The sequence below is a fragment of the Syngnathoides biaculeatus genome, chromosome 9 (genome assembly GCF_019802595.1).
Source record: "Syngnathoides biaculeatus isolate LvHL_M chromosome 9, ASM1980259v1, whole genome shotgun sequence".
NCBI classification, from domain to species: domain Eukaryota; kingdom Metazoa; phylum Chordata; class Actinopteri; order Syngnathiformes; family Syngnathidae; genus Syngnathoides; species Syngnathoides biaculeatus.
In genome coordinates, this window is record NC_084648.1 from 1,088,525 (window position 1) to 1,108,427 (window position 19,903).

At 41.3% G+C, this 19,903-nt stretch overlaps 2 protein-coding genes across 5 annotated transcripts in view; one reads left to right on the plus strand and one right to left on the minus strand.

Annotated features, from left to right (window-relative positions):
* Nucleotides 1-19,903, minus strand: part of mvb12a (multivesicular body subunit 12A) — a 35,725-nt gene that overhangs the window by 2,119 nt on the left and 13,703 nt on the right. The window contains exons 2-7 of one of the 4 annotated variants that reach the window (XM_061830515.1): nucleotides 12,245-12,327; nucleotides 10,179-10,268; nucleotides 8,969-9,052; nucleotides 8,785-8,884; nucleotides 7,730-7,859; nucleotides 7,494-7,634 (exon numbers count right to left, since the gene is read on the minus strand). In XM_061830515.1, coding sequence (XP_061686499.1) covers nucleotides 7,494-7,634; nucleotides 7,730-7,859; nucleotides 8,785-8,884; nucleotides 8,969-9,052; nucleotides 10,179-10,268 — 545 coding nt within the window. In that variant the 5' untranslated portion in view covers nucleotides 12,245-12,327. Of the gene's footprint in view, nucleotides 1-7,493; nucleotides 7,635-7,729; nucleotides 7,860-8,784; nucleotides 8,901-8,968; nucleotides 9,053-10,178; nucleotides 10,332-12,234; nucleotides 12,328-19,903 lie in introns of those variants that run through there. The other 3 variants (XM_061830514.1, XM_061830513.1, XM_061830512.1) reach the window with 3 other exon arrangements.
* LOC133505829 (basement membrane-specific heparan sulfate proteoglycan core protein-like) lies at nucleotides 13,592-19,557 on the plus strand. Its single transcript, XM_061829320.1, has 8 exons — nucleotides 13,592-13,640; nucleotides 14,213-14,359; nucleotides 14,448-14,582; nucleotides 16,480-16,652; nucleotides 16,737-16,923; nucleotides 17,549-17,728; nucleotides 18,495-18,761; nucleotides 19,113-19,557. The coding sequence occupies exons 1-8, from the start codon at nucleotides 13,592-13,594 to the stop codon at nucleotides 19,121-19,123; spliced, it is 1,149 nt and encodes a 382-aa protein (XP_061685304.1). The 3' UTR covers nucleotides 19,124-19,557.

The following is a 19,903-nucleotide window of genomic DNA, read 5'->3' on the forward strand; positions in this document are numbered from 1 at the left end:
CCGGCGTAAAAACTGTGCCAAACAAATATGAGCATTCATTTGAGATGTTACACTGTGGCGACCCCTAACAGGGCAAGCCAAAAGAAACCTCAAGTGTATTCACACTTTTATGGTCAATTATGTTCTTTATGTTCTCGTTTAGGTGTGGCAGACATGCAACGTCGTTATTTACCAGCTGCCCAAGCGGAATGCAGCTTTGGTGGTCACTGAACCAAAAACTTGGGCATGGGAGGGGTTCGGTGAGACCATAGAGAGAGACCTCCAGACTGCTTCGAGGAAATTCTGGTCCACCATCTAGCATCTCAGGAGGGAGAAGCAGTGCACCATCAACACTGTGTATATTGGGTGCGGGGCGCTGCTGACTTCAACGTGAAATGTAAGCCGGTGGGGAGAATACTTCAAAGACCTCCTCAATTCTATTGACATGGCTTCCCATGAGGAAGCAGAGTTTGGGTTCTGCGAGGCGGGCTCTCATATGTCTAAGGTTGAGGTCATTAAGGTGGTTAAAATGCTCTTCAGTTGCAAGGCCTGGGGGTGGATGAGATTCGCCCGGAATTCCTAAAGGGTCTGGATGTTGCGGCGCTGTCCTTCGCCCAACCAGTTGACGTGTTTTGTGCACTTGGAAAAATGTGTTCCTTTGTGATTCCTGTGGGGGGTGCTTTGGGAGTATGGGGTATCGAAGCCCGATATGGGGTGTTCGGTCCACGTACGACCGCTGTCAGAGTTTGGGCCGCATTGCTGGCACGATGTCGGGTGAGGGTTGCCCCAGTAATAACAACCAAATAGAATTGAAATACAGTTTTTGCAATATGATTGGCATTGTGCTCCACCACAGGTGGAAATACAGAGAAACAAAGAAAACAGTCGCAGTTAAGTATTAATTTTTTCGCACAGTACAAAACAGACAAACCTGTGAATATTTTTGTTTGGTCTGTCTTGCATGTGTTCCTACTGATTGTGATCATAGCTACAGTAAACCACCGTTCATATAAACAAAATTAATGTGACCTATAACCTGTAAAAATAATTTCGAGAAGGGATGTAAAAAAACAAGATCATATGGTTGCACAAGTCCCCACGCTCTTAAAATGTAACTAGGATGGCACAGTGTTCAAAACTAACCATTAAAGCCCCACTGACACAAAAAACAAAATTTTTTAGTATGTTTTTAATAAAAAAATAAATAAAAGGCAGCTGGAATGGACCCATCCATTTTTTCACCACACAACATGATTTTGACGTATATGCCTTTTTGTAATGCCCGCCATGAAAATCCTCTCGAGGGATTTGTTTTGGAGAAGAAGCAGGAAGTTACATTATTAGCAGGAGTGCACTCAGGTGGTCTCGCGTGTTTATACTAGTTTTTACCTGCTGGAAGGTAGCTCTTTGTTCCTTCATGTTAGCCAAAATGCCGGCTCGTTGTTTTGCTGGATATTGTTTGAACACTCGGGAGGATGAATTTACTCTTCATACTTTTCAAAAAGACCCGGTACGTCGTGAAAATTGGATTGCACAGGTGCAAAGGACGAGAGCTTCGTGGGTTCCAAATGACAGTTAGGTGTGTATAGAGCTCGTAAAAAAAACAAAACAATAGTTGGGGTAGGGGGGAAGTAATCCTCCTGGAACACAACAAAAGATCCGTGTATGTAAGTCAGAGGTGCTGGATGTGCCTTTTGGCGCCGCGGATGGCTTCGGCGGCACTGCGCCTCGATAAGCCACCCCACGCCGCCACCCGGGTGGCTCATAAATACTGTCGGGGAGACGTGATATGCATATAATCTAAATATTGCTCAAAATGATAGGGTAATATTACCCCGGTCACTTCACTCGATTATGAGATGTTCTTTTCTTCGAAAAGAGCTTCCGTGTCAGAAGGGACGTCGGAAAAATCCGAAAATCCCTCTTGTTCCTCTCCCATAGCAGGTGCCACTATGTGTTTTCAATGGTGAATGTACCAGTGTAACATCTGCTGATGACGTTGCAGGTAATACATCTACCACTTGGATGTCGAGTGAGACTTCCACAACTTTACGCATGGATGCCACGCTCTCCGCGCATATTTATTTTTTCGTATCGACATTGAAGTGAATAATCTTGTGTATTTTTCATTACAATCTCTATTTTACAATGTATGTAGGGATGTCAGTGGGGCTTTAAGTACATTCAAAGTCATGAGATGTAGAATAAATCTTCACCATCCATCATTTAACATGCCTCTGCTGATTCACTCCAAATAAATTTCCATTGTCGAAATACATATTTTTCCTCATATTGTTTTGCTTTCGAGCAAAACACTGAAGGTCTTATACAAACACTGACTGGTTTTTGGAATGGTTTATAATTCCCTCCAATTTGACTGAGCCCCCAGTTTCAGCTAAAGAAAAAATGCTACATAGTGTATGCTGGAACAATAATTCACTGTAGATACTAGATTTGGTGTTCTTTTTCTGAAAAGTAGTGTTGTGTTTGCGCCAAACATACCTTTTTAGACTCAGAGCCAAGGCCAAATTCTGCAAAAACACTAGAAATTTCCTAAACGCTTATGAGAAAATGTGTCACTGTCCAATGATTTCCAAGGTTGAACTTGCTGGCTAAGTACAGAATGTAACATCCAGACCAATGTTCCCTCCAAGCTGCACGCTTGCACAATTGAGCAGTGCTGATGTGGTCTTTGCGCACAAAAAAAATAAATAAATCCAACCCAACTTAAAAGTTCAACATACAACATTCCGTTTGTGCCATTTTGCAAAGTGATTCAATGAGAGAGGGGTGGCTGGCTGCTACATCCAATGGCACAATTCACATAATTAACCAATGTTTACAATGACAGCGTCTTTATGCGCCGCCCACCACCGGTGTTTAGTTAGTAAAGTGGCAACATAGAGGAAAAGTGAGCTAGACACGCTGCTTATGTTTCCCCTCTAATAATGGCAAAAAAAAAAAAAAAAAAATTGGTATTTTAAGATCCAATGATTGTCACACTATGTGCAAATATAAGAAAAAGCGGTGAAACTGGCTGAAATGTTCTCTTTCTAGTGAGAAAGGTCTGGTCTGAAAAATGTGAAGCCGAAGTTGAAAGTGAGTTTTCAGAAGGAACCGTGTGGACAGAGTGGTACCTGGTCTACCTCTAGTGTAACATTCAGCACAAGTCGTTTGAAAGCAGTATGGATTGTACGCAGATGTAAGATGGGGATCGGTATTTTGTTGGGGGAGATTGCCAAAGACCGAGAGAAAAGGAACAAGCTGACTGGTAAACAAATCAAACCCAGAGTAAGTTCAAATTCTCATTGACAATATTCTCCTAGCCATTAACGGGAAGGCATCTCTGCTGTCAGTTCAACAAATTCACAATCACATGGAAAAGTACCTGAATATACCAGAAAGCTGATGTAGCAGAAGTTATGCCTTTGAATTTTTTCAATTCAATCAATCAAATAGTGCAGGATGAGACTGTGTGTATTATTAAAATTCCACATTGGCACACCCTCATCAAGAAAGAAAGCACGTACAGTATTAATACAGTATTTGAAATAGATTGAGCAAAATAACAAATTTGGGAGCAACATTCAGCTGTCAGCATAATGCAGCCCTATGGGGGCACAAACCAGTGCAATCTGTAGGCCGGTCCCAAGCCCGGATAAATGCAGAGGGTTGCGTCAGGAAGGGCATCCGGCGTAAAAACTGTGCCAAACAAATATGAGCGTTCATCTAAAGAATCCCATACCGGATCGGTCGTGGCCCGGGTTAACAAAGCCCGCCCCCGGCACTGCTAACCTGCAGGGCGTCGGTTGAAATTCAGCTACTGTGGGTCGAAGACAAAGAAGAGGAGGAAACCGGATCCAGCGTCAGAAGAAAAAGAGGAATGCACAGAGCCTACAACTGAGTGTAGGGACTTTGAATGTTGGGACTATGACAGGAAAAGCACAGGAGTTGGTTGACATGATGATTAGGAGAAAGGTTGATATTCTGTGCATCCAAGAGAGCAGGTGGAAAGGTAGTAAGGCTAGAAGTTTGGGAGCAGGGTTTAAATTATTCTACCACGGAGTAGATGGGAAGAGAAATGGAGTAGGGGTTATTTTAAAGGAAGAGCTGGCTAAGAATGTCTTGGAGGTGAAAAGAGTATCAGATCGAGTGATGAGACTAAAATTTGAAATTGAGGGTGTTATGTATAATGTGGTTAGCGGCTATGCACCACAGGTAGGATGTGACCTAGAGTTGAAAGAGAAATTCTGGAAGGAACTAGATGAAGTAGTTCTGAGCATCCCAGACAGCGAGAGAGTTGTGATTGGTGCAGATTGTAATGGACATATTGGTAAAGGAAACAGGGGCGATGAAGAAGTGATGGGTAAGTACGGCATCCAGGAAAGGAACTATGAAGGGCAGATGGTGGTGGACTTTGCAAAAAGGATGGAGATGGCTGTAGTGAACACTTATTTCCAGAAGAGGGAGGAACATATAATGACCTACAAGAGCGGAGGTAGAACCACGCAGGTAGATTATATTTTGTGCAGACGATGTAATCTGAAGGAGGTTACTGACTGTAAAGTAGTGGTAGGGGAGAGTGTAGCTCGACAGCATAGGATGGTAGTATGTAGGATGATTCTGGTGGTGGGTAGGAAGATTAAGAAGACAAAGGTAGAGCAGAGAACCATGTGGTGGAAGCTGAGAAAGGAAGAATGTTGTGCGGCCTTCCGGAAAGAGGTGAGACAGGCTCTCGATGGACAACCGAAGCTCCCGGAAGACTGGACGACGACAGCCAAGGTGATCAGAGAGACAGGCAGGAGAGTACTTGGTGTGTCATCTGGTAGGAAAGGGGAGAAGGAGACTTGGTGGTGGAACCCCAAAATACAGGGAGTCATACAAGGAAAGAGATTAGCGAAGAAGAAGTGGGATACTGAGAGGACTGAGGAGAGGCGAAAGGAGTACATCGAGATGCGACGTAGGGCAAAGGTAGAGGTGGCAAAGGCTAAACAAGAGGCATATGAAGACATGTACACCACGTTGGACACGAAAGAAGGAGAAAAGGATCTCTACAGGTTGGCCAGACAGAGGGATAGAGATGGGAAGGATGTGCAGCAGGTCAGGGTGATTAAGGATAGAGATGGAAATGTGTTGACTGGTGCCGGTAGTGTACTAAATAGATGGAAAGAATACTTTGAGAAGTTGATGAATAAAGAAAATGAGAGAGAAGGAAGAGTTGAAGAGGCAAGAGTGAAGGACCAGGAAGTGGAAATGATTACTAAGGGGGAAGTCAGAAAGGCACTACAAAGGATGAAAACTGGAAAGGCAGTTGGTCCTGATGACATACCGGTAGAGGTATGGAAGCAATTTGGAGAGATGGCTGTGGAGTTTTTGACCAACTTATTCAACAGAATACTAGCGGGCGAAAAGATGCCTGAAGAATGGAGGAAAAGTGTTCTAGTTCCCATTTTTAAGAACAAAGGGGATGTTCAGAGCTGTGGGAACTATAGAGGAATAAAGTTGATGAGCCACACAATGAAGTTATGGGAAAGAGTAGTGGAGGCTAGACTCAGGACAGAAGTAAGTATCTGCGAGCAACAGTATGGTTTCATGCCTAGAAAGAGTACCACAGATGCATTATTTGCCTTGAGGATGCTCGTGGAAAAGTACAGAGAAGGTCAGAAGGAGCTACATTGCGTCTTTGTGGATCTAGAGAAAGCCTATGACAGAGTACCAAGAGATGAACTGTGGTACTGCATGCGTAAGTCTGGTGTGGCAGAGAAGTATGTTAAAATAGTACAGGACATGTATGATGGCAGCAGAACAATGGTGAGGTGTGCCTTCGGTGTGACAGAGGAATTTAAGGTGGAGGTGGGACTGCATCAGGGATCAGCTCTGAGCCCCTTCCTGTTTGCAGTGGTAATGGATAGGCTGACAGATGAGGTTAGACTGGAAACCCCGTGGACCATGATGTTCGCAGATGATATTGTCATATGCAGTGAAAGCAGGGAGCATGCAGAGGAACAATTGGAAAGATGGAGACATGCACTGGAAAGGAGAGGAATGAAGATTAGCCGAAGTAAAACAGAATATATGTGCGTGAATGAGAAAAGTGGAGGGGGAAGAGTGAGGCTACAGGGAGAAGAGATAGCGAGGGTCGACGACTTCAAATACTTGGGGTCAACAATACAGAGCAATGGAGAGTGTGGTCAGGAAGTGAAGAAACGGGTCCAAGCAGGTTGGAACAGCTGGCGAAAGGTGTCTGGTGTGTTATGTGACAGAAGAGTGTCTGCTAGGATGAAGGGCAAAGTTTACAAAACAGTGGTGAGGCCGGCCATGATGTACGGATTAGAGACAGTGGCACTGAAGAAACAACAGGAAGCAGAACTGGAGGTGGCAGAAATGAAGATGTTGAGGTTCTCGCTAGGAGTGACCAGGTTGGATAGGATTAGAAATGAGCTCATTAGAGGGACAGCCAAAGCTGGATGTTTTGGAGACAAGATTCGAGAGAGCAGACTTCGATGGTTTGGACATGTTCAGAGGCGAGAGAGTGAGTACATTGGTAGAAGGATGCTGAGGATGGAGCTCCCAGGCAAAAGAGCGAGAGGAAGACCAAAGAGAAGGTTTATGGATGTGGTGAGGGAAGACATGAGGGCAGTTGGGGTTAGAGAGGAAGATGCAGGAGATAGGCTAAGATGGCAAAAGATGACACGCTGTGGCGACCCCTAACGGGACAAGCCGAAAGGAAAAGAAGATTCAGCTGTCAGCATGCACTGCAAAAGATATTGTGAAAGCAATAATTTAGTTTCATACCAAGAAAAACAGACAGGAATATCATTGTGAAATAAAAAAAAAATATATACATGAAATAAATTTGGAAGCAGGATTTCTAATTGTTTTTTTTGTGTGTAGTTAAAAGAACATAAGTGTGTAGACATTTTCATTGTAAGTTTGCAAAAACAAGAAAACCGCTCTTAAAAGTGTTGTAATAAGCATTTAAAAGCTGCAATCTGATTCTTTTAATAAGCGATGTAACTTCAGTGGTTGACACACGTCTGATGTTGCTCACTGTGGTCAAAAAGTGGTCCGTTTAGTTTAGAGACTTCGTGTGTTTGCTCAGACATAAAAATTTAGAGGCAACATTGATCCAAATGATGTAATCAGCAACGTTAATGAGGCATACAGTTGATTGGGAAAAACTTGTAAACTTGCATGCATTTCATATTACCCCTACAAGACAAAGACACCAACACTCAGAGGATCCTATCCCCAAAGAACCCTCCCATTTTCCATAGCTCAGTCCATAGGATTCAAACCTTTGACCCATGAGTCTCCACGTTTATCCAAAGTAAACCATATCTTGTACCTTATATCAAATTTTGATCATTAGCTAAACCACAGTATTACAAATTAGCCCAGTAACCCAAAATTAAAGTCCACAAGTGTCAATCCATCCATTAACAACACTAAGGAACTTGTGAGTTCCTCTCTGCATACATGAAGGTCTGGACAACATACAAAACAAACTGCACCTTAGTCTTAGAGGCTGGGGAGTAGATGGGAGCTCCAATGACAGTCTACGCAAGCCCAGGCTGACACTGCGGGGCTTGGCTTGAGGCATGGTGCTGGTAAATGGGCCCTTTCTACACCACAGCACATAGCCGTGGATGTCTCTGTGAACAATAGGTACAGGATTTAAAAGTGTGTTTTGATGAGCAGCTGGATGAAGTCATTGTGCAAATCAATGTATTGGCTAGATGGTGCCTACCCAACATATGTGTAGTGCTGCAACATCATTTTGCTTTTAGCTGTCAGTTTGATATCCAGGACAGCCGTGTCAACACTACCGACTGGGACGACACGCACACATACGCGTTTCTTCTTGGAAACGTTTGCCTCTGGAAACAGAAACAACTATTTGTTTGCATTCTGCAAAGTGAATCAACTAAAAACAATTTGGTTTTGGAATCTGTATTTCCATTTTGCTTGGTTTGTACTTGTATTGTTTTTCAAAAAATTGTCTGTACAACAATCATTCATAATCTTTGTGCATGTACTGATGTGGCTTTAACGTTCATCTCAGGACAGGCCACAGGACACGCTTGTCCTGTTCCGTGTAATTGTCAGAACAGAATCCCTCAACGAACTAAAATAAATGCTCAATGATGGCATAACATTTTAGTAATACTGTTGATAACACATTAATATATAATAGTTTTAAAGAAACACTAATTAACTTGAACTTTGTGCTGAAACATTTTCTTTCATGAATTATTTGTGCATAGTGCAGTTTATCCATTACATTATATATCCTTGGCCAAGCCTTCAAAAGAGGCATCTGACTCATCTCCAATCTGAAAAAGATCCTTTGCCGCATCGTTGTGAATCTTGAACGACTATATAAAAAATAAACTAGCTTTTGGATTCAGATATACTGTGCATGACGGCGATGCAGAGTAAATGTGTTTTGTGGAGCCGATCAGTGACGTCCTTGATCGGATTGGGGAATTATGATGTAAAAAAACAATCAGCCTATCAGCATGAAATGCCAACTATTGCGCAATTCTGATCAGGCCGATAAAATCGGTGTAAAGGCTATGTTAAAGTCTCATTTACAAATTTATAAGTTTTTGTATTGTATGTGAAGTTGTATTTTACAGTAGGATACTACTTTCCCATGAGTTTCTCAATACACAACTGAAGTGAATGAATATTTATATTTTAGAAAGGTGTAACACAGAAATCCTTATAAAGTCCAAGTTATCTTACGGTTTTCCACATTAAATTGCATGAATTACTGTGAGTGTGTGTTCATGCATTTACTTGGTTCCAAGTGTTCCGCTATGAAGCAGTAGCCATGAGGAATGGCGTCCTTTTCTGTAATGAGCTGAATATCCGACACGACCATCCCACCTGAAGTGGCCTGCAGAGGGACACGCCTGATGTATAGGGGTGATGCAAAACTCAAAGAGGATTATTCAAATAGTGGCGTAAATAACTCAGTTACCTTACTGTAACAAAGGTAGTAACCGGACCTTATTGCAAAGCTGCGTGTGAAGCTTGCGCTTGCTCCATCTTCAGTAATGTTGATCTGCAGATTGAGACAGTGAATGTTGATAAAAAAAAAAAAATAGATGGAGAACCACACCTTCAGCCGAATTCATCTTCGATGAAAATATGTATGTGTAGAATATCAGAACATGTTCAAAACAGAGAATTGTTAGGCCTTAATGGTCACCACTGGGTCACTCTGCTGCCTCATTATCATATCCACATACCAAAGTCCTTCTGAGTGAATAAGTCAAAGTTATTTTGATGGTCATTTCATAGTGGTAAGCGTGGCATAAGGAAAGTCATCAAGCTGCTATATGCTTAGGTCAGGTGTCAGGATGAAGTGTCTTTTGTTACATGAGAGGATGCCTGTATTTTACTGATCAGTGACATCAACTCAGCATGTTTTTTGAGGGATGCTAATCCCTTTGCAAAGTGATTACATTTAAAAAAAAAAAAAAAAAAAAAAAAGAGAATCCATTGTGGGTTCATTCAAAATCTAAATCACTCAATGTGCTCATTGAGTTTTTTTTTTTAAATGAAATTTTACAATGATTCCAAAGGGGGTAAGACCTGTTACTTTTTTCCTCACCTTGAAATGTGCAATTTTAATTCCCGTCCATTTTTTACAATGCTCGTCCGAATTAGGGTTGCCGGCGAACTGGAAGCAATCCTAGCTACAGTAACTATGTCGAGCGGTGGGTTACACCTGAGACTGGTTGCCAGACAACTGTAGGGCACGTGGGCTTTTAATTCACTTAAAAGTAAATATTTAGTTTTCTTCTGAAAAGGAATTCTGAGTTTTTACATGTAACTGTGAAATTTATTATTTGATGGTGGTTTTAATGAGAAAAAACTGAGAAATGGTAAATAAAACCAGTTCTATTGTTATTTTAGTTTAATATGAGGTGGAATTCATAGTACAAATGTTTTCCATGTTTTTTTTCCCTGGGAACAGTTTGTTGAATTGGGGTAGACTGGTCCATTATATTATTTCAAGATTATATCCTTTCATTGTGGTAGAGTATCATTTTTCAGGCTCAGTGCTGATAACATGAAAAAAGAAACCTGATAATCTAGGGAAATATCATCTTTTGAGGGTTAATGGATGTATAAAAATACAACCACATGCAGTAAAAATGTGTATTCCCCATCTGTGTCTGTACCAAGGTGAAGTCTTTGGGGCAGGTGGACGTGTTGGATGTCCACGCAACTGCCGTGAGTGGCCGGACTGCTCCATGATCCACGGTGGCCATCTGAGAAGAAGAAGAAAAAAAGAAGGAAGCTAAATGCAGATGCCGCATTTAACCTTTTGAAATGCAAGTACTGCTACACTAATGTATGTCATCAGTTTTGTTTTTTTTTTTAAATGAAAAGCTAATTATTTAAAATCTACACTACGCACAATGTCTGGACTGCATTTTGGGTTATTTTAATGTTGTCTTCTTTGGAAAAAAAAAATATATATATCAGTGCTTTTCTTTCAAAATCTGGGCAGTGACCCAAAACCTTTAAACAGTAGATGAGTTACACAATCTGATAGGATCAAATAAAAGAACTGCATCTCCATAAAATATACAATTTAAAAACTGAACGAATGATTTCATTCATCTTCCGTTCTGGCGTGCTGAAGCCTACCCCAGCTATCTTTGGGTGAGAGGTGGGGTACACCCTGAACTGGTTGCCAGCCAATTGCAGGCCACATATAAACAAACTAACATTCGCATTTCCGTTCACACCTATGGACAATTTAGAGTCTTCATTTAAACAACCCTGCATGTTTCTGTGATGTGGGAACAAACTGGAGAACACTCATGCAGGCACGGGTAGAACATGCAAACTCCACATAGGCTGGGCCGGGATTTGAACCCTGATCCTCAGAATGTGAGGCAGATGTGCCAAAAAGTTTCGAATGTGCTGCCCAGTTTAAAAAAAAAAAAAAAAAAAAGAGAAAGAAAAAAGTGTTGTATTGTAAAAACTGAACATGTTCAACAAGATCGCACTAATAAAAGCAAAACATACAATGATGGATGAACACATTTAACCCCAAGATACTGATGAGATAAAGTAATGCACGTTGCCCCAACAGTTCCGGGGACTGGGGTTAAAATTCTGGTCCTGCCTGTGCGTTTGCATGTTCTCCCCCTGCCAGCGTGGGTTTTCTGCGGGCACTTTAGTTTCCTCCCAAATCACAAAAACACGCATTCATTGGAGACTCTAAATTGCCCCTAGGTGTGATTGTGAGTGTGACTGTTGTCTCTCTCCATGTGCCCTGCGATTGGCTGGAAACCAGTTTAGGGTGTATCCCCCCCCCTCCTGCCTGATGATAGCTGGGATAGACTCTTGCACTCCTGTGACCCTTGTGGGGATAAGCAGCACAGATAATTGGCTGGATAGATGTTGAATTCCATCATCCTTGGCAATCAAGGGATTATGCTGTATGGAGACAGCAAGTTGTTGTTGAGCACGTGTCAAATAAGCAGCAAAACAGGATCCGTTTAGGCTGGTAAATCATGTTATTCACGAGCCACACGGTATGTTGTTCAACACACAGTGCTCCTATTCAGACTGAATAGGTTTATTATGAGTGGATGAAGCCAGACAAGGAAATGTTGAGCCCATCCAGGAGGAATTGAGCCAACCTCTCTCACTCCACAGTTGTGGATGACACGTCAATGTTTGTGGTTTAAGACAGCTCACTTATGTATACAGTACAGTAGTTTTACGATTTTAAAAAAAATACATGTTAATGTTAAACAGATGCCTTTTTATTGTGGTATTAAACAAGAATTCTTAACTCCTTTACTTGGATTATTATAGGGTTAGGGTTAGTAATCCAAATAAACTCAAGTGTATTACAGGTATATAGGCCTAAATAATGCTAGTTAAATTAAACCAATTAAGAATGAATAAAACTGAGGTTACTATCACAATCAAAAGCATCTGTTTGACAGTGACAAGTACATATACCAATTCACCTAGTCGGCTATTTCAACTAACACCAACGACCCTGTTAAATATATTGTCTTAAACATGTTTTCCATCATAATGCATCAAAGCGGAGTTCTTCCCTAACAAAGAAGTAGCTGTAAAAAGTTGTTGGGTGTCTTAATACAAACACACAGCAGAGGTTATTATTCGCCAAAACTTATTTGCTTAAGATAGGTGAAATTGCTCCTCTTCCCCACATTCAATCAAAACATCGCACCGTCACTGACTTACCGGTACTTACGTCTTAACTTCTCTCGAGTTTGAAGGTTAGTTGTCCAGGGAGAAAATCGCCTGAACCGTCTCCGAAGTCTTTAGGTGCTTTTCCTGGTAAAAGCAGGAAGTGATTGATTCCCTTTGAACTACAACTCCCAGGAAACATCATACGTAGACGTCAGTGTTTAGTGTCTGACTCTTGACGCTAGATGGCGGCATATAAAATCACTTAAACCACTTAAATTAAATCTATTTTGACCGTTTCCCCAAGAATACCACTCAAATTTAACACTCATCGCCATGGCGTATCAACTAATGATTAGTGATTGTATTATATTTAAAGATAAGGTGGAGCAGCTGTAGAGTGCTCGCCTCACAGTTATGAGGACAAGGGTTCGATCCCGGCCTCACCTGTGGGAGTTCACGTGTTCTCTCCGTACCTGCGTGGGTTTTCTCTGTCCACTCCAGTTTCCTCCCTCATCCCAAAAACCATATTTGAAGTCTCTAAATTTCCCCTAGGTGTGACTGTTGTCTGTCTCCATCCTCTTCGTTTTTTTGTGTGTAACATACATCTCATGTTTATCCATCAATTTTCTGTCGCACTTTCCCTATTGCAATCAAGGCATCTATTTCGGCTGAGAGGCGGTGTACATTGTGGACTGGTCGCATGCCAATCATAGGTCGCATAGAGTTTCGACAAGCAACTTTTCACACTCACATTCACATCGATGGACAATTTAGAGTCTTCAATCAACCTGGTATGCATGATTTTGGAACATGCAACCAAGTCAAAATACACAAAGAATAGCAAGGGCAAAAGACCACCCAGAATGGATTCCAACCCCAATCATCACAACTGTAAGGCATACAGTAGGTGTTAATCTATAGTCGTCTGTGTGTAGCCTTTCACTATTTATTCACCCCCCCCCCCAAAACCCCCCCCCCCCCCAAAAAAAACGAGAGAAGCATGATGAAGCCCACCAGAGACATGTTCACTGAGGCTTCTCTGGTGCCTCATTATTGCCTGATCATAAATACATAACTAAATATTTTTATAGTGCTTTTCAAGGGACCCAAGGATGCTTAAGCGACTTTCAACTTAATTTCATCCCCCCCTTTTTCTTAGTATTGCTAATCATTATTCATAACTGTGTAAACATTGTCTTAAAAGTGTACAGTATTTGCAAAACCCCCTGAAGCACAAAGTAATAATGATGTAGAACAACACTACTTTCAGAAACCTTTTAATCCTCTTTTAATCAAGTTTGAGTAGGGAAGAGGGAAATGCAAAGGGAGGGGGTGAAAGGTCGACTGTGAACGCAGCAGAAAGGCAGTTAGGGAGCACAGAAAGCAATTGAACTCTTCTGTACTCATCATGGACTCATTCCCCTGTGCTGTGCTCATCTTCTCTCTGCTAAATTCAGGTAATTGGGCTCATTTCTACTGTATTTGTTCATGTCTAACACGACCATTTACCTCTCAATGTGCGTTTTATTAGACACCAGCATTGGGGGAAAAAAAAGATTAAAAAAAGATTTAAAAAAGTTTAACATGAAAAAAGCTGAGTAGGATATGTTTGCTGAATATTAATAAAAGCGTTCAGCTACAACCTTTTTTTTAAGTCGTAATTGGAATGAAATTTCTTTTGGAAAAACCATACCAATTGATTTAATCCTTCTTGGATTATTGTGACTACACTTAATGATGTCACTTAATGCTGTAATTGCCTTAAAGATACTATCAAATGTTTGAATTCACTGTGCTTCATAAAAAAAACCCGACATGTAATTGTTCTTGTTTTTGCTCAGTCATCAGAGACACTTGTGTTGAATCTGTGTATTTACTCAGACTGTTTGCTTTGGGCCACTGTGAGTTTACACAGTATTTACTCCAGCCTGTTTAAAGGTTCATAGAGGTGCATACGTCACATAATAAATGTGTTCTCCTGTTTGTGTGTGTGTGTGTGCTTGATTATATACGCTCCCTCCCTCTGCAGTCGCCAGTCAAGGTCTTGTGGTCTCAGTAGAGCCCCAGACTACTACTGTGCGCGAAGGGGAGTCAGTCAGCCTGAGGTGCCAAGTGGGGAGCGGTGCACCTCCAACCCAGCTACAGTGGAGGAAAGCCAATAATCAACCCTTACCAGGTCTGAAGTGTCCACTTGTATGCTCATGTTTTACTCAGTCAGTTTCACCGTGTGCTAAGATCCAGAATTCTACATTTCCCTCCACTAGACAATATTAAGATTGGCCCCAATGGTGTGGTGTTGACGGTTGCCAATGCTCGACCTGCTAACCAGGGGGAGTACCAGTGTGTGGCCTCCAGCTCTGCAGGTTCCAGCACTGCCTCAGCACAGATCAACATCAAATGTGAGACACTCTACTGCCTACACTAACAGTAAAGCAAAATTCTAAATAATGGATTTATTGTCAAATAAAGAATAACAACGAGGACTGTGGCCTGTGGCTTTAGGCTTTAGTTTCAATTTGCCCAACTGACAAAAAATTGTTCTTCCTCCAATCCAACTTTTATAGGGTTTGTCCTCATTAGGGTCATGGGTGAGTTTGAGTCCATTACAGCTGAGTTTGAGGGCATGCTGAACTGATCGCCAGTTGGCCAGTTGACACTCCAAAGAGTGTTATAGTTTAGTGAAGCCAGCAAGGATGGCGAGTCAAAAGTCCCGTGGAAATTGGCTGTTTGGAAGACGAGATGCCATAAACACATGATTAGAGAGCGTTTAGTCGACTTTAGACATTAAGCTTTAAATGCTTATGGGGAAGGCGGCACGGTGGAGCAGCTGGAAAGCGTTGGCCTCACAGTTCTGAGGACGCGGGTTCAGGCTCAGCCCTCTCTTTGTGGAGTTTGCATGTTCTCCCTGTGCCTGCGTGGCTCTTCTCCGGGGACTCTGGTTTCCTCCCACATCCCAAAAACATGCAACATTAATTGCACACTCTAATTGCCCGTAGGTGTGATTGTGAGTGTGGCTGGTTTTCTGTCTCCGTGTGCCCTGTGATTGGCTGGCAACCAATTCAGGATGTACCCTGCCTCCTGCCCGTTGACAGATGGGATAGGCTCTAGCAGTCCTCGTGACCCTTGTGAGGATAAGGGGTTCTGATAATGAAGGGATGGATGCTGATACAGCGAGATAAAGTTGACTAAACAGTTAAACCTCTATTACATGTACAGTTTACAACTGCCACTGCATTTTTGTATCTAGCATATTTTAAACAACATATTTAATTTGAAATAAGTCATGGAGATAGTGGGAATTGAATATTTCTGAATACATATGCTGTCAAATATATGTTGAAATAATAATTTGGTAAACATAAGTGCTTACTAAACAATAATTGTATTTTCAATGTGGATTTCCTGTCATAATGAAAACAAAATCCAATGCACAAAAAAAAATAATATTCACACTGCACTTGCTTATCTGGACTACATGAAGGGTACAAATGTGAAAAGTGATTTTTTTACTCTGCCTCACATTTGTCAGGTCAGAAAAACCTGGCATTAGAACATGGGCATGTGACTTTATTTTTACTGTACGGAATCTCTAATGATGCATAAGGAACATACTAGTAAGTGTATTAAATTAGTCATTTATTATGGTCAATCTATTTCTTTAGCCATATTGTAGTAAGCATCCTGGACAGTCATGCTTGTACTGGTACACAACGAGGTGAACTGTAAAAAGTAAATTTATGTGAAAAACACATGTTTGTCTAAATTATTAACTTTCACTTTCCGGTGTAGATTATTTTTGTCTGCTATTATTAGCAGTATTGTACTTTTGCATCCAGAAGAGAGATGTGAGTGCCGCTTTTCATCCTGCATGTCTATATCCGGTTCAGTGGTCTTCATTCTTTGTTTCCTCTTTATCGCACACACACAGAAGCCGAAGAAAAAGCTGAATACGCTTGTGCAGTTAAATCCTTTAAACGCTTGTTAGTTAGTTGAAGTCTCACGATACATCTCGTGTGACTTTTTTTGTTGCGGGTTTGAGTTTGTCCCATCAGGGATCACCACAGCGAGATGCCGTATGATTTATTTGCCACAGCTTTTTACACTAGAAGTTCTTTTTAATGCAACCCACTCATTTTGGATCGGCTTTTGTGGCTGGGTGTTTATTTAGATGCATAATTTTCTTGAAAATGTGTCATTGTAAAAAATGTACAATATCTCGATTGTTCAACTTTGGATGTTCCACTGTACCACATTTTACTCTCACGTTAACCTCATGTGAGTGTCCTCCCCCTACAGATCCCCCCAAAGTGCGCCTGTCACCAACCGGGCCACTGAGGGTGAAAATCGGTGACCGAGTATCAGTGCAATGTCGGGCCACAGGCAGACCGCGGCCCAAGATAAGCTGGAGACGCCAAGGCTCCCCTCTGGAGCTGCCTTCTGAGGAGATGGATGGTGTCAACACCATACAAGTAAGACCTTAACCAAAATCATGCTTTTATTTAGGTTGGTTTATTGCAGAATAACACCACCTAATCCTCTCTTTTTTTTTTTAGTGGACTGTAGTCCGTCCTGAGGACTCAGGCGTGTATATTTGCCAAGCAGAGAACAATGTGGGCATGACAGAGGCCAAAGTGGAGGTCATCATGGCAGGCGGACCTGGTGCACCCATGGCGTCAGTCAGTCATAAAGAAATGACAGTGGTGGAGGGTCATTCTGTCACTATGAATTGTCAGGCTACTGGTAAGATATTGACTTATTTATTAGACATTAGCTTTATTGTTTTAGAATTGTTATGAAAACAAAACGTACAGTAAATAAAATAGGAACCCAACAGAGTGCAGACCTCTGACAACACCAAACCACAACCTGAAAATCTGGCACCAAAGTGAACAAAAATAAATGTGCTGAGTCCATTTTACTACTTCCTATTTCATGAAGCCTGGCAGACAGCTGAGTGATGGCATTATGATTTGAGATTAATAACTTTCTGAACCAGAATCTCACCAAAATGTAGCAGATTATTTTCTTGGCCCACACAGTACCTCACTTAAAAGTGTGGTAAAATTATTTTTTGTATTTTCTGCTTAATCCAGTTAACTGTGTCTGTGACCATGTCAAAGTGAAAGACCGCGAGGCCAAATACGATTCACATCTTTTCTGCCAGTGATGAGGAAAAGAAATGCTGAGCAGACAATTTCACACAATTACTGTGAGCAATGGAGTCCTGCTGAAGTTCAGTTTGAGCAGATTTGTTGCTAAAAAATGTACTACACCCGCCAAACGTTAGATATATTATACAGTACAGTGATATACATTCCATACCCTGACATTTTGTGTATGAATTCTTTTTCTCCATTTCTTTCAGGTTCTCCAACTCCTCTTATCACATGGTCCAAGCTGAGAGCCCCGTTGCCATGGAAACACACAGTTGCCGGTGGAGTCCTGACACTGACCAGTGTGGGGCGCCAGGACTCCGGCCAATACATCTGTAATGCTACCAACATACACGGCTTCAGCGAGGCGTACACGCAAATGGAAGTGGAGAGTGAGTAGTACTAGCATGGTGAAGTTGTTATGATTATTTGTTGGGGATTATGTACAGGATAGATTAAATGTGAGAGAATAGATGTTCCGTGACAGATTATAGCGTTGTAGCCAATTTACATCTGCGATCCCAGTGGCAGGAAAAAAGAAACTAATAGAAAAGTTCACTTAAAAGACAATAACAGTGGCAAACCCAATGCGCATACAGTATATAAATACATAAATGACATTATTCAGTGATGTACTATAATTATTCAGTGATGTACTATAATAAAGTGTATTTAAGGGAAAAAATACACACACACACACACACACACATATATATATATATATATATATATATATATATATACCCACGATTTCTGAAACTCACTAACATCTTCTACACTGGAAAAAAAAAGTCAATGCTGAATCCCTTTGATGTCTCAAAATAGAGTGGTTTGTTTCTTCAGAAGTATCTCCATTCTTTTATGACTATATATGAGAATGCTGATTGTCCGAAGGCAGTTTTACGCAAAGGCCATGCTTGTTGTTCTAGTCATCTCCTCAAAAGTCAGACGAATGAAGGTCTTAAGGTGGGTATGTGTACATCTGTACATCTAACACCTATATTTTCAAAGCTGGTCTACTTAGATCTGTCGAGTAAATGACTGATGGTTGTGCCGTATTTTTTTTTTTTTAAACTTGTTTGCATAGTGATTGATGATGATTCTCATGTCTTATCTCCTCTCACGATGCCTCTATTTTGTTCTGTCTCCAACTCTCAGGCCCTCCGTACGCCACCTCTCTGCCCGAGCAGGTGAAGCTACAACCCGGTGATGCCCTTTCTCTGCGTTGTCTGGCCCACGGCTCCCATCCTATTCAATTTGAATGGAGCCGGGTGGGCAGAGGCAATCTGCCCGCTGGAAGTCAGACCACCAAAGACGGACAGCTTGTCATAGCTCATGTAAAAATGAATGATGGTGGAACATATAAGTGTGTGGCCACCAACCACATCGGCTCCAGTGAGGCATTGGCCAAAGTCATTGTTAAAGGTGAGACTGATGTGAGATACAAAATCAGCAGTAGCTCATCAATGGTGGGTCACAGTTTGAGCCTCACTGAGGGACAAAAAAAAAAAAAATATCGCTCGGGTTTCTTCACACATAAAAAAACCCAAAAGAAATTGCACGTTAAGTTCATTGAACACAAATAGTTGCATTGAGTGAGTCCTGCAACTGATTGGGTACCAGTCCAGGGTGTACCTCGCCTCTCACCCAAAGTCAGCTGGCATAGGCACACCCGAGAACCAAATGAGGACAAAATGTATTTAAAATAGATGATGAATTAAATTCAATGAAATCTGAAGTGCACTGGGTCACTTCTTCTCTTTGTCTGTTCTCCAGCAGGTCACTGAGATGTCTGCAGTGTTCCCGCAAGACTGAATTCTGACATCAAATGGAAAGTGTCAAGCTGTTACTGTGAATATGGAGCTAAACTGAAACCTTTCAATTAGTGGCTATATAAAAGGATTTGGAATAATTTAAAAAAAATCACTTTTCTGGCAGGGGAGATTACAAACTTGTATTTGTTTTTCCAGTCCCAGGTTTGTAAAGGGATTTCAAAACACAAATGCGAACTCTTCTCTGTATTTTAAAATGCAATCTAGCTAATTTGGTCCTCCGGCATCTACATGAATCACTCATAACTCACTCTCAGCACAATTAGGGAATGGATCATGATCCATAATGTTTGTTTTTTGTTTTCTGCTTTTGGAAAGTGTTTGTTAAACAAGGAACCACATTTGGTCAATTTAAAATGTGTTTAAAATGCATCCCCTATGACTGTACAATATTGGATTTAAATATCTTAATTTGAAGATAGATAATTAAATCAATATTACATTCATGATAATGAACAAGGTTTTTTTTTTTATGTCTCAATAGGGTCTTTTATCTGCTTCATTACTGCTTTTCAATTGGGTTTAAACTGATTTCTGATCTGTGTTTTGACCTTTAAATCGAAACTCGTGCTTGAGGAAGTCTGCAATGGCTTTGTTAGCTTTTCAACCACCTAAGGGCGAACTACACAATTGCTGTGAGGTGTGCATGGACTTTGTAAAGTAGAGTTTTACGTTGCACTTACGGATATAATGCTGGACTGTACTGACATTGGTTTTCTGAAGTGTTCCTGAACT